The 14246-nt window shown below is 32.7% G+C and overlaps 2 protein-coding genes and 1 pseudogene across 2 annotated transcripts; all 3 read right to left on the bottom strand.

The window, feature by feature from the left end:
• Nucleotides 1-143: 143 nt before the first annotated feature.
• Nucleotides 144-12681, bottom strand: LOC125834578 (uncharacterized). The gene is made up of 4 exons (XM_049513721.1): nucleotides 12605-12681; nucleotides 1392-1620; nucleotides 531-760; nucleotides 144-461 (listed from the first exon to the last, which is right to left on the bottom strand). The coding sequence occupies exons 2-4, from the start codon at nucleotides 1537-1539 to the stop codon at nucleotides 183-185; spliced, it is 657 nt and encodes a 218-aa protein (XP_049369678.1). The 5' UTR covers nucleotides 1540-1620; nucleotides 12605-12681; the 3' UTR covers nucleotides 144-182.
• On the bottom strand, nucleotides 9806-10538 carry LOC125833959 (uncharacterized; annotated as a pseudogene).
• On the bottom strand, nucleotides 11209-13412 carry LOC125834556 (uncharacterized). Its single transcript, XM_049513701.1, has 4 exons — nucleotides 13394-13412; nucleotides 12391-12672; nucleotides 11562-11791; nucleotides 11209-11487 (listed from the first exon to the last, which is right to left on the bottom strand). The coding sequence occupies exons 1-4, from the start codon at nucleotides 13410-13412 to the stop codon at nucleotides 11209-11211; spliced, it is 810 nt and encodes a 269-aa protein (XP_049369658.1).
• Between the last annotated feature and the right edge of the window lie 834 nt (nucleotides 13413-14246).

Here is a 14246-nt window from a genome sequence, read left to right as displayed (position 1 = left end):
TCTTATTACAACAACAAAAAATCATTAATATAATACATAGAAAAATCATTTTATAACTACGCCATTTGCCCAAATATCTTATGGATGCTTTCAGAGAACATTAGACTATTATAGTGACATGTTGTTACAAAAGTTGTCTGTTATAAAGATGTCCGACTGTAGTGATGATCAAGTGGCATAACTTAGAGAGAAGAAAAGATAGGGACGCCAGGTAGTGTGTAACCAGCATCAACAATAAATATATTGCCAGATACATAATTTGAAGAATCATGGACCAAATATCTCAATAGTGAAGTCAATGCTGGATCAGTTGTACCAAAAGTTTTGAGTGGAATGCTTCTTTTTGCTACATTTTTTAGCCAATCTTTTTTCACTAAATTCTCAGTAATTTCTGATTTGAAAAGACCTGGAGCTATTGCATTCACTCTAATATTGTGTTCTCCCAATTCTAATGCCATTATCTGCAAATTTCATAAACAAAGTTAGTACGATATGTGTTTGATACGACAAACATCATTTAGGGTTATAACCTTTGTCATAGAATCCATAGCAGCCTTAGAGGAACTATAAGCAATACCACCACGCATTAAAGCTCTATTTAAACCAGAAATAGATGAAATATTAATAATTGAGCCTCCTTTTTTTGAAGCTTGCATTTGTCTTCCAACATATTTGGAAACTAACCAAGATCCTGTCAAATTTGTTCTTAAAGTGTTTTCCCACTCTTCCTCTGAAATATCCACTGAAGATTTTATTCCTCCTATATATAAACACAAAATAGATTCATATTATATACTATATATGAAATTACATTAAAGTAGCTTAATTGCCGAAAAATTATAACGTAACAATTACTAGAAGTGCAATGAATTAATGATTTGGAATTCACGAATCTACTCTACTAAGACCAAGATAGATTGTCAAAAACGTAGAGGACGTAGGATGGATAATTGATCAGATCTAACACGAATAAGAGTTCCCTCATTTGAGATCTCTATGAAGAGTATCAAGCACGAAATCAAGATTTTGTTTAGGATATTATTTTGGATCTCATCGAAAACTTTCAATAACTTACCAAACAAAGGCAAAGAAAAAAAACCATAAAATACAATTTTTTAAAACTATATATTATTATTATATAAATTGTTGAATTAATCTCCTTTGATATTAATACATATTTTATTTATTGACAAAGCGGTTCAAAAAGTGTGTTATGTTATGAGTCGAATCTAATTAGATGTGATATATATTTTAGTATTTTAGCTCCATCGTGACTACAAGTATTAAATATAAATATTTTGTGAATTTCATACGAAACTACTTACTTATTCGTGTTTTTACTAACCAAGAACACATACATTTTGTTCGTATAAACTTTTTTACGTACGTACCTCTAACGCCAGCATTGTTAATAAGAGCATCAATGTGACCAAAAGCATCCCAAGCTTTCTTTACTGATGCTTCAATAATTGTACCATCAGTAGTAACATCAAGTCCAATAGCCATAGCTCTAACTAAATGAGAATTTGAACTAGCCATTGTATTAATTTCATCACAAAGGGACTTCAACCGGTCCGCTCGACGAGCACTCGCCACGACTCTGCACCCGGACCTAGCTAGGTCAAGGCAGAATTCGCGGCCGAGCCCCGCCGACGCACCGGTTACAAACACCACTTTGCCTTCCAATTGTAGCCATGGCTCCAAATGGTTAGCTACATTGTTCATTTTTTGAGTCCTTGGCTCAACATATTTTGGTACTTGTGTTGTCATAATTATATTGTGATAGCTATATGGGACTTGCTAGGAGTTTTTTTTTGTTAGGAGTTTATTAATTCTAATATAATTAGATGTGTACATATATATAGGTAAAAAATTTGAAAAGGTGAATTGAATAGGGGACATAATTTTTATTTTTAATAGAAATTAAAAAAACATGGTTCATGCATATGTATGTGGTTGATAGGTTCTAGTAAGGATGTGAGGTAGATATAAAACTAATCATTGATTTTTCCAAAATGAGGACCCCATGGACGACCACACTATGAGTTTTATTATCATCAAAAGTTATGCTGGAATAGTAATAAAAACTTCACAATCTTTAACAAATATCTCGAATTCAAGCTTTATATATATATAAGAAGTCGTCTTTAATAGTGAGCGCTCTAATTTACCCCAAAATAATTTTTTTCAATACAAATTTAAGTTAATCAGGCCTTAAAAACGAATTCCTAACATCAAATGGAAAACAAAAAGGAAAGAGGTATTACAATAGATGATTACTAAAGGGTTGAAACTTTTAAGTTTTAACTTTTGAGTATTTGGTAAAGTTGAGAAATCAGTAGAACATTAATTTCATTTTTAAAATTAATTCAAACACTAAAGAAATATTTAAAAGTTATTTTCACCTTATAAAAAATACTTAAAATAAGTCGATTTAAGTAGTTAGCAGCTCTAAGAAGACAAAAGAGTCGTGGAAGAAAGAAGAAAAACACAAGCAGCTTAAACTCATAATTAAAACTAAAACATGCATAGATCAATAAGAGGGAAACATTTTCTGAAATTACTAAAATATGGTCTATTACACTTTCATTTATTGCATATTTTGTCACCCTATGGTGGTCTATTACACTATTTTTTCATGACAAAATTAATGGAGTAACAACTAACAACTATGTTGGTAGCTAGTAGTAGGGGTGTACATGACCGGATTGGTTTGGATTTTTTAAATATCAAGCCAAATCATTTGTGTCGGATTTTTAAATCTATAAATCAAACCAAATCAATAAAACTCGGGTCTTTTCGGATTTTTTTGGGTTTTTCGGATTTTTAGGTTTTTTCGATAAAGTATTCATACAAACATATAATTTAATTACTTGTACATCAAATATTTCTTTAGATCTACCAAAATACAACTATCTAAGGTGTTTCTTAAGAAAATAACACAAAATATGATATGAGTAATGACACTAAAATATCCAACAAAAAAATAATAATAATGAAATTGCGTAAAACAAATATTGCAAGTTAACAAGTCATAATGAAAATGATCATAATTTAAAAGTACTAAATCATGCTAAAATAAGTTTAATAAGTATTAGTTACATGACTAAATATTAAAGGAAATTAAAATTAGATTATGTATTTGAATTGTCTAAACCAATATAAAACCAAAGAACAAATATTCAAAATTATTGTCATTCTTAGTGTTGAATTGATTTTATTTTTGCATTAGTATTAATTTGATTTTGATTTAAACTTTATTATAATTACCAAAATCTGTATGTTGACTATAATCTTTATTGAACCATTCAAAATTCTAAATTTCAAACTTGAAATAATATATTAAAAAATAAAAACTATGAAAAAGTATAAGAAATATTTTAAAATTATATCAAAGTAAATATTTTTATGTATAAAATAAAATTTTAAAATTATATATATAATGTCGGGTTGGTTTGGTCTCGGGCTGGTTTTTTTTAGTTAAAACCAAACCAATCCAAATATAGTCGGATTTTTTTTTTCAATATTAAACCAAGTCAAACCAATCACTAGTCGGGTTTTTTTTTTCTCGGTTTGACTCGATTTGTGGTTTGGTTCGGTTTTCGATTCGATTTTGTACACCCCTAGTAGCTAGGTTCCAGCAAGGGTTATAAATTTACATGGAAAAAAAAACTTTTTGTTTTAATAGAACCACGGGTAGATAATTTTATGTTTTATATGAAATAGATAATTTCATGATTTTGGTGTAAAATGTCATAGATTTCTCACTTTCCCCAAAAATGCCTTTTTAGCTTTTGTGTTAGAGTACAATAGGACATGATAATAATTATAACGAATCAACTAATTTAAATTCACATACTAATATATAGGGAGCACTTATTAAGTGTTTGGTATTACACTACAAAAAACCCTGAATTGCCAACAAAATTATCCGTTGCTAAATTGATTAAATTGGTTGGCAAATGCTTTTTCCAACCGAATGCCAACTAATGTTAATTTGTTGCTAAAAAGCTTGTCACTAAATTTTACCAATCCATTTCAGTTAGTTGGTAAAATTATCAACTAAAGATCAGTTGGTAAACACATAAAAGACTTGTTGGTAATTGTTGAAATGTGGCCTTGAAATTTTCGTTGGTAAATTCACCAACCAAATTTCGGTTGGCATATTGTTGGGAAGTTTACTGACGGAGAGAAAAGAGTTAATAAATTTGGTTCTTCACTATTCAATTATGTTAGTGATATGTTAGCAAATATACTAAAATAAAATAAAATGTTGTTAGTATTTGGTTAGCAATTATATAACAAATAACAACTTGGTTGGTAAGCTCGATAGTAAATTCACCAAAATACATTTGTAATCAGTTTGTAATTTCGGTTAAGAAAATAATGTGTTGGTATTTCATTGGTAAATTACCAACGAATTTTAAATCTGTAACTAAGAATGACTATCTACTCATGTAACTTATGTTACTAATTGATTAGTATTTTAGAAACACAAGAAGCTCATTAGTAATTCATTAGGAAGCTTACTAACTTATTGTGATTTTGTTGGTAATATATATATTATTTATGGTCAATATTCGGTTAGTGATTGGTAATGTATATTGCCATATTACTAACTAAATGGTAATTCGATAGTAAAGTTTCACTTTATATATTTATATTAATCAATAGCTTTTACGAATCTTAAAAAGTCTGAAAACATAATAAAATCCAGTGACCCTTTGATAAATTATAACTTGACTAAAACAATGCAAAAGCTAAAATGAAGAGTTCAAAACAAATCCAAATACAGAAATAAACAATGAAAGATATGCCTACAATAGTTTGGAATTTTAAATGACTCATATCATTATTTGATGATGGGTCATGTCTAAGCTAATGTGGTGTACCAGTTGGAGGTGTACCAGCGGGCAGTGTACCAGGGGTGGTTTAGGCAGCCCAGCTATGAGAATGGGCAAACGTTCTTGGAGAATCTTATCAATTTCCTCTTGCATTTCTAGTTGCATTTCATTTTTCATTTCTTCACGCAACTCTTCTCTCATCTCTTCTCTCTCTCATGTTTCATCTCCTCATTCATTTCTTGAACGTATTCCTTCACTCGAGCATCAAATCTATAATCTTGAGGTTGAGAAGTTGAAGCAGATGATGAACCAACGTTCTCATAGAAAACAACTTGAGAACCAAGAGCATATATACATGTCTTCTTTGTAACGACTCGGAAAAATGATAAGTTAAGCAAGAGCCTATGACTTTGTGTTGACTTTATAATGAGGTTCTATGAGGGGTTTTTATGTAATTTCGTTTTAATTGTTTATTATGTGGGGTTGATTTTAAATGGTTTTGGGTCTTAAAACATTCCTTTAACTCATTATTTTCCCAAATCAAATCCCAAGTTCTTTCTCTCTCTATATCTCTCTCTAACTCAAGGAAGAAGAAGAAGAAGAAGTGGGAGCTAGGGTTGTGGATGAAAGACATATTCTTCATCAAATTTCTTGGGAAATCTTAGTAAAGGTATGGGAGTTCTTTATGTAGGGCAAGCTATCACCCTAGAGCCAATTTCAAATGGTTTTCAACTTTTCCAAAGTTTGTGAAAAAGCCTAATTTCTACTCAAACTCAAGGGTTCTTGCATGAAACGATTTCAAATGATAAGTTATGATATTATTGATGTTTATTTGATGTTTTAAGATGAAAAACTCCATGAATCCTTGTATTCTACAAAATCCTAAAATGTGTTTATGAAGTGGGTCTATTTCTATAAATTCAAAGTTGATGGAATTATGTGTAAAGTGAATTGTATTGATATCACTTGTGTTGTTTAATGTTTATTCATGATTAATTGTTGATAATGGGTGAATTAAGGGTGGTAAGCCTTATGGGTGAAGTATTGGTGATTGTTTGGATTTTGGTGATTTTGGCTATGGCTTTGAATTATGGTAAGAAAGCTTGAACTCTCTTTATTGAATTGATTGTTGTTGGTAGGTTGAATCCACCTTTGGTGGAAGTGTTATATCTTGTTCTTGTGTGGTATTATTGTGAATTGTAGCCATGAAGGCATTGGGGAAGTTGTTGCATAATGTTGGAATATTGTATTATTGTGAATTGAGGCCATGAAGGGCATTATATGAGTGTTATTGTATTGTTATATTATTATATATAAATGAGGCTATATGTAAAGTCCTATATGAAGCTATATGTAAAGTTTTATGTGAAGCTATATGTGTGAAGGTATGATGTGAATGAGTTTATGTGATCTTGTGATGATCCTATGTAAAGTGGATGGCATTATGATATAAAGTATGATTTTTCTCATGATGTATATATGAAATGAAGTTGGATTATGAAGTATCCTTAGATGATAATGTTGTGACTTGGTTGGTAGACTAAAGTGTCTCTCCTTGTTACTTAAAGTCTTGAATGCATGAATGTGTGAAGTGGGCTAGAACTAAGAAATGGCGCCCTTTCTATAAATGTTAAAAGAGGAATTCTAGGCCTTGACTTGTATTATGTCTCTTATACTTGTGAAGTGAAGGTTTTATCAAAATGATATGAAAGCATACATTTCTTGTAAGTGTCCGTTGTGCATATTTTCTTGCATGGTCTCCATACTTAGTACTTAATTGTGCTAACCCCCTTTCTTTCCCTTTTTGACTAAAGTATAGGGATTTGGAGATGGTGACATGTCATGGCTACTTGATAGGTTTCTAAGTGTTGAAGATGAAGACTTGGTGAGTCCTCATAGATTCGAGGACAATACCCTACATGCCCTTTTTTTTTATGTCTTTCTAGTATTTGCTTTAAGTTTTGTATGGGCTTAATCCCAATGTTGTATTCAAAGTATTAGATGGTTTGAGACATAAGTGTATAAAGTCTAGAAGTCTTCAGCTTACAATTTTAATGAAATGTCTTCCTTGTAAAGAAAGTTTTTAATTCATTATGATTTTTAGTTTTATGCGATGAATGAATGCTAAGAGGCTTGTATTAGACCTCCGAGAGGTCGAGTACGCCGATTACGACTAGGGGGTGCTCTCGGGTCGTGACATTCTTAACCCCACCCAATTCATCCATGCAAATCTATAAAGAATCTACTGTCGGAGACTCGCCAGATTCATCTACAATGTCACGCCCCGAGCCTACACCCTGGGCGGGACCGGCACCCGGAGACCATTGCTGGCCCTAAGCGAACCCTTTGTCTGGCTTTCTTAACTCAGCGGAAACCTAACTCAACAGAATAACTCAATGTCATGCAAAGACATAAAACAACTTAACTGATAAAATCTGGCCCAAAAGGGCAACTCGAGTTTCAAAATAGAATATCTACATATATACATAGATGAGAGACTCAAAATTAACTGGCTGACTGTCTATGAAGCCTCTAAAATACTGAGATGGATGTTGGGACAGACCCCGCAATATCCTAATAAAACAAAACTAGGAACACAAAACTATCCGAGTCTTCCGAAAAGCAAGGAGGCTCACTACTGACTCTGGAGTGCTTAGCTGGATCAACGGCATGCTGGGTGCTGATCCTGGGTACCTGCGTCTGCATCATAAGACGATGCAGGCCAACTGGTATCAGTACATAGAATGTACGAGTATGCGAGCTGGAAAGCTAAACAACCACTTAAGCTTGAAAAGAGTAAAAAGGAACTCTTACCTTGGCTCTACACGACTTATGAGTAAAAGAACTCAAATGTAAACAATAAGACATATGCAATACATATAAAACTTGTAAAACAATGTAAACAACTTAGTTCGTTAAGGATAAAATGATAACAAACTCGACTTTACTTATATAAAAGTAATATAACTTTTGTGGGAGGTTCTTTAACCGACAACCACCACTATGAGCCCTAGTGATGATACAACGTTTTACCTCACGTTGCCTAAGGACCATCTTATACCTTGCCATGATATAGGACCTTACTTTAACTTAGTGGATCCACTAGCTTAATCTTACGTGATCATCTAAAAAGAATGATACGTCAAGTCCCATGTTGGCGCATGGTTCTTATGGAGAGTTGAGTTAATATGAACTCGCTTCCCCAATTCGGTGTTCAATACTACTCCCAAAAATACTTTGGCTCATAAGTGTTTTAAACACAAACTTCTTTCTTTTAGTTTGAGATAATTGCTCAAAACTTAGCCCAAAGGCTTTTTTGGAAATCATAGTTCCTTTCTTACTTCAAATGTAAAAACATTTATAAACTTCTTTGGGAATACTTAGTTCCCTAATAACTTTTGAGAAATGGACTCAACTTTATGCTCTTGACTTAACTTAGAACTCTATACTTAACTTGAAACTCTATACTCTTTACTTAAATTGAAACTTGAGCCTTGAACAAAGTTAAAATGTTCAATAGAGACTCTTGGAAAAAAACTTTAAAGACTTGCTTCTTAACTTTTAAACTAGACTCTAACTTCACTTGACTTGGATCCTAACTTTCTTGAAATGAATTATGGATTCAAGAGTAATGATTTGGGTTTGGAAGGACCCCATGATGTTTAGGAATAATTTAGGACAGCTAAACTTAAGAAGAATTACGAAATTAAATTCTAAAAACAGTGGAGTCCGCGTCCTGTCCGCTACGCGTTGCAGATTTTGTTCACAGATGGAACAAGTCTGCGACGCAGACTTGTTTCATGCAAGCTGCCCGACTTTTCTCCTTCATGTTGCCAACTCTAAACCCTCTTAACTTCAAAGGTTCCAGCAGCAAACACTTGGGATCATAAACCCCTCAACATACAGTGGATTTCAACTCAAAAACACAACTGGAAACATGTACTAAACCAGCAAGAAACTTCAACAACACAACCACAAGAATTCAACAATCACAACCCAATAACTTCAACAACACAACCAATCTTTTCTCTGAAATAAAACGAGTTTGGCGTGTGGGGGAAAGAACCAACCCAAAACTATGAACTCACATACCTTAATAGGGATCACCCCCGACGAAAACCACGACGATCTTGACGAAATCCTTGTTTCTTCTTCTCTTTCTCCTCTTCTTTCTCTCTTCTCTCCAAAACCCTAACTCTCACTTTTAAAAAGGGAAAACTGATTTAAAATCAGTCTAACACCTCAATATAACCAAAAGAATTGGCTAGGGAAAAGACCAAAATACCCTTAAAATTTTCGGACTAAACTGCCTTGTGCGACTGTGCCAACAGCCCAACTTCCAAAGGGAATAACTCACTCATACGAACTCGGAATCGAGCAAACTCAGCAGCGTTGGAAAGATCATTCCAAGGGATTTCCAGAAATAACTGGAAATTCGCCTAAATCATTCTGAGCAAGGAGTTATGACTGTTTGAAGTTGACAAAAAAAAACTCATTTTTTTCCCATACTTAACTAAATTTCCAGATTCTGACTTCTTCAAAAAAATGACTAATTCCAATTATAAACTTCTTCATAGTTATTTCAAATTGCACGACATTACATACAAGCTGAGATGCAGATGTGATCTTAGACATTACAACATCCTGAAAAATAAATGATATTATGTTAAGAAAAAATGTCTAGCGATTATAAATATACAAGACAAATGATATCCGTCGACCATCTTTGTCATTGACAATACCTCCACCACACTCATCATTTATATAGCTGCAATTAACATTTATTTTGACATACACACATGTAGTTCATATTCAGTGTACAAAAATAGTCTTTTAGGGACTAAGGTTTTTTTTTTTCCAGAACTGAAAAGATAGCATTTCATATTAGTTAGTAAAGCTATGATAGTTCAAATAATACAACTAAACATGCTAAGAAATTTTGAAAGGAAGGATATAGAGGATCACCAAACAAAAGTACAAACCTACCAAACTAAGCTATTCTATGCAAATCAATGCTTTTTAGATGCAATGTAATTCACATTGCCTAAACACGATGAAGCCTAACATATAGGCTTCAAAAGAACCATAAACTTAGTAAACCTCTAATGTGTTGTCTTTTAATAAATAAAGATTACATAATTGGTCTTAAAGTTGGAAAGTAAACCTCATCATTCACTTTTTAATTGGTTTTGTGGCTGTGAGAAAAATTCTTTGGCATTCTTTGACACATCTGCCTCCAGTATTGCTTCTAAAACAATGTCAGAACCTTTTACTCCAGCTATACGTTTTGGCAACAATCTTGCTCTTTCAACAGAGACATGAAGTACAACAATACTGTTAGATTTATCGGTTTGTTCACTCAGACCTTCTCTCTATAGATACAGATTTCAAACGAGCCATCTCTGCCAATCTCGCATAATCACCTGCTTGGCTGTGAATATCAGATAAAGCTGAGTTCCTTTAATTATGCTCCTTAGGTGTGATAGTTACTGTTTTACTCTATCTATCAGATTTTTGAGGTCTATTTTCAACTATTGTAATCTCTTCATCAGATTTTTTAGGTCCATTTTCAATAATTGTGCTCTCTTTATCAAATTTTTGAGGTCCATTTGCAGTCATGTTATCCTCAGTTGTAGTGTTGATGTTGTCCACTAGACCAAAAATGACCAAAAATCTCGAAACCGAACCAACCATTCTACTAGACCAAAAATGACCTTCCGAAACTAACTGCGCTGAAGAAATGTTAATTTGAGCACGTTTACCAAAAATATTGACTAAATCTATATTTTGGCCAAAAGTTAAAAGTTAAAACGTCTAACAGGAAAAACTGAAAATGGAAGCCTCAAAACCTAAACTAACCATCCTATTAGATAAAAAATGACTTTCTGAAACTAACCGCGCTTTATTTTATTTCTTTCATAGAAATGCCCTGAATTGCAATTTGCTCATCAGAATAAGTGCATTTATATGTGGCTGGATCATTTTGTTTACAAATGATACAAATATGAAAGAAATACAAAAGTTGGACCTATTTGATCATGATCTCTATTATATTCAATTATCATAGTGTCACATCATTGGTGCATTTGTATGTCGACGCAAGAAATAATCAAATAATCTCAAACGAATTGGTACATATAAGGAAACATTTCATAATATCTAGGAAACATTTCTTATTACAACAACAATAACAACAAGAAAAAAATTCATTAATATAATGCATAGAAAAATCTTTTTATAACTACGCCATTTGCCAAATATCTTATGGACTTTCGGAGAAAATTCGACTAATATAGTGACATAACGTTACAGAAGATGTCTGCTATAAAGATGTCTGACTGTAGCGATCATCAAGCGGCATAACTTAGAGAGAAGAAAAGATAGGGATGCCAGGTAGTGTGTAACCAACATCAACAATAAATATATTGCCAGATACATAATTTGAAGAATCATGGACCAAATATCTCAATAGTGAAGTCAATGCTGGATCAGTTGTACCAAAAGTTTTAAGTGGAATACTTCTTTTTGCTACATTTTTTAGCCAATCTTTTTTCACTAAATTCTCAGTAATTTCTGATTTGAAAAGACCTGGAGCTATTGCATTCACTCTAATATTGTGTTCTCCCAATTCTAATGCCATTATCTGCAAATTTCATAAACAAAGTTAGTACGATATGTGTTTGATACGACAAACGTCATTTAGGGTTAGGTTATAACCTTTGTTATAGAATCCATAGCAGCCTTAGAGGAACTATAAGCAATACCACCACGCGTTAAAGCTCTATTTAAACCAGAAATTGATGAAATATTAATAATTGAGCCTCCTTTTTTTGAAGCTTGCATTTGTCTTCCAACATATTTGGAAACTAACCAAGATCCTGTCAAATTTGTTCTTAAAGTGTTTTCCCACTCTTCCTCTGAAATATCCACTGAAGATTTTATTCCTCCTATATATAAACAAAAAATATATTCATATTATATACTGTATATGAAATTACATTAAAGTAGCTTCTGTCGAAAAATTATATTGCATATATAGAACAATTATTAGAAGTTCAATGAATTAATGATTTGGAATTCACGAATCTACTCTACTAAAACCAAGATAGATTGTCAAAAATGTAAAGGACGTAGGATGGATAATTGATCAGATCTATTACGAATAAGAGATCCCTCATTTGAGATCTCTATGAAGAGTATCAAGCACGAAATCAAGATTTTATTTAGGATATTATTTTGGATCTCATTGAAAACTTTCAATAACTTACCAAACAAAGGCAAAGAAATAAAACTATAAAATACAATTTTTTAAAACTATATATTATTATTATTATATAAATTGTTGAATTAATCTCCTTTGATAGTAATACATATTTTATTTATTGATAAAGCAGTTCAAAAAGTGTGTTATGTTATGAGTCGAATCTAATTACATATGATATATATTTTAGTATTTTAGCTCCATCGTGACTATAAGTATTAAATATAAAAATTTTGTGAATTTCATATGAAACTACTTATTTATACGTGTTTTTTACGTACGTACCTCTAACGCCAGCATTGTTAATAAGAGCATCAATGTGACCAAATGCATCCCAAGCTTTCTTTAATGCTTCAATAGTTTTACCATCAGTAGTAACATCAAGTTCAATAGCCATAGCTCTAACCAAATGATAATTTGTATTAATTTCATCACAAAGGGACTTCAACCGGTCCCACCTACGAGCACCTGCCACCACTCTGCACCCGGAACTAGCTAGGTCAAGGCAGAATTCGCGGCCAAGCCCCGCCGACGCACCCGTTACAAACACCACTTTGCCTTCCAATTGTAGCCATGGCTCCAGATGGTTAGCTACATTGTTCATTTTTTGAGTCCTTGGCTCAACATATTTTGGTACTTGTGTTGTCATTATTATATTGTGCTAGCTATGGGACTTGCTAGAAGTTTTTGTTCTGTTTTTAAGGTAGGTATGATGTGGACATCTATACAAGTAAAATTTTTTGAATAGGGGACATAATTTTTTATTTTTATAGAAATTAGAAAAACATGGTCCGTGCATATGTATGTGATTCATAGGTTCTACTATAAAACTAATTATTGAATTTTTTCAAAATAAGGGCCCCATGGACCATATTTCAAGTTTTATTATCATCAAAAGACAAAAGTTATGCTGTCCTGGTAATTAATATTTCTCTGTTGAAAAGTGATTCAGATACTTGAACAAGTTTTTAGGAGTTTGTTAGTTAGTTTCCTTTATCTTAGCATGTTTAGATATTGTGGCAGATTAGTAGCTAATTAGTAGTTAGTGGTTTAGTGGACCTAGATTTTAGTATTTTCTGTTTTACAGTAAGCCTATTTATAGGCAGACTTGTTGCTTCCATTATTAATCAGAAAAAAAAAACTTTGCAGTAGCTTTTACTTCTGTTTTTGCTCTATTTTTCTGTTCACTTTCTCCTTTACTTCCTTTTTCTTTCCAACAAATCTGGTATCAAGAGCAAGGTTCCTTTCTGGAAATTGTGAGGAAAAATGGCAGTAAATGGTATTTCATCATCTTCCCAACAACTCATGCCAATTTTTAATGGTGAAAAGTATGAGTTTTGGAGTATCAAAATGAAAACTCTTTTCAAATCACAAGGAGTTTGGGATTTGGTTGAAGCAGGCTTCGTGGAGCAATCAGACTCTGACGAAGAGACGGAAAAATTGAAAGAGATAAAAAAGAAGGATGCCAAAGCGCTATTCCTGATTCAACAAGCAGTCCACGATACAATTTTTCCGTGAATTGCAGCAGCAACTACATCTTCGCAAGCATGAAAGATTTTGAAGAAGGAATTTCAAGGTTCAGCTAAGGTGATTACGAAAAAATTACAGACTTACCGTCATGACTTTGAAACTCTTTCTATGAAAAGTAATGAATCTGTTCAAACTTATTTGTCTAGAGTTTCTTCTCTTGTTAATCAAATGAAGTCTTATGGTGAAAACATATCTGAAGAAACGGTTGTAGCAAAAGTTTGAAGGAGTCTTACTTCAAAGTTTGAACATATTGTTGTTGCGATTGAGGAATCTCATGACTTATCTGATTATACTTTTGATGAACTAATGAGTTCTTTGCAAGCTCATGAAGAGAGGCTCCTAAGATCGCATGAAAAAAATAAAGAAAAGGCATTTCAGGTGAAGGGGGAGTCCATTCATCAGAAAGATAAGCTAGAAAACTTTGCAAATCGTGGAAGAGGCAGAGGTGGTTTTCGAGGAAGAGGCCGTGGAAGAGGCCAAGGAAGAAATCGAGATAGAGGAGGATCAAATAAAGAGAAGCAGGTTAAGACGTTTCTGTGCAGCTACTGCAGAAAATCAGGTCATAAAGAAGCTTATTGTTGGCAAAAACAGAGAGATGAGAGTAACCAAGC

This window comes from Solanum verrucosum, unplaced genomic scaffold, assembly GCF_900185275.1.
Source record: "Solanum verrucosum unplaced genomic scaffold, falcon-dt-bn FXZP01000285.1, whole genome shotgun sequence".
Taxonomy (NCBI): Eukaryota; Viridiplantae; Streptophyta; class Magnoliopsida; order Solanales; family Solanaceae; genus Solanum; species Solanum verrucosum.
Note: the sequence above shows the minus strand (reverse complement) of the source record. Positions and strands in the feature narration are given on the sequence as shown.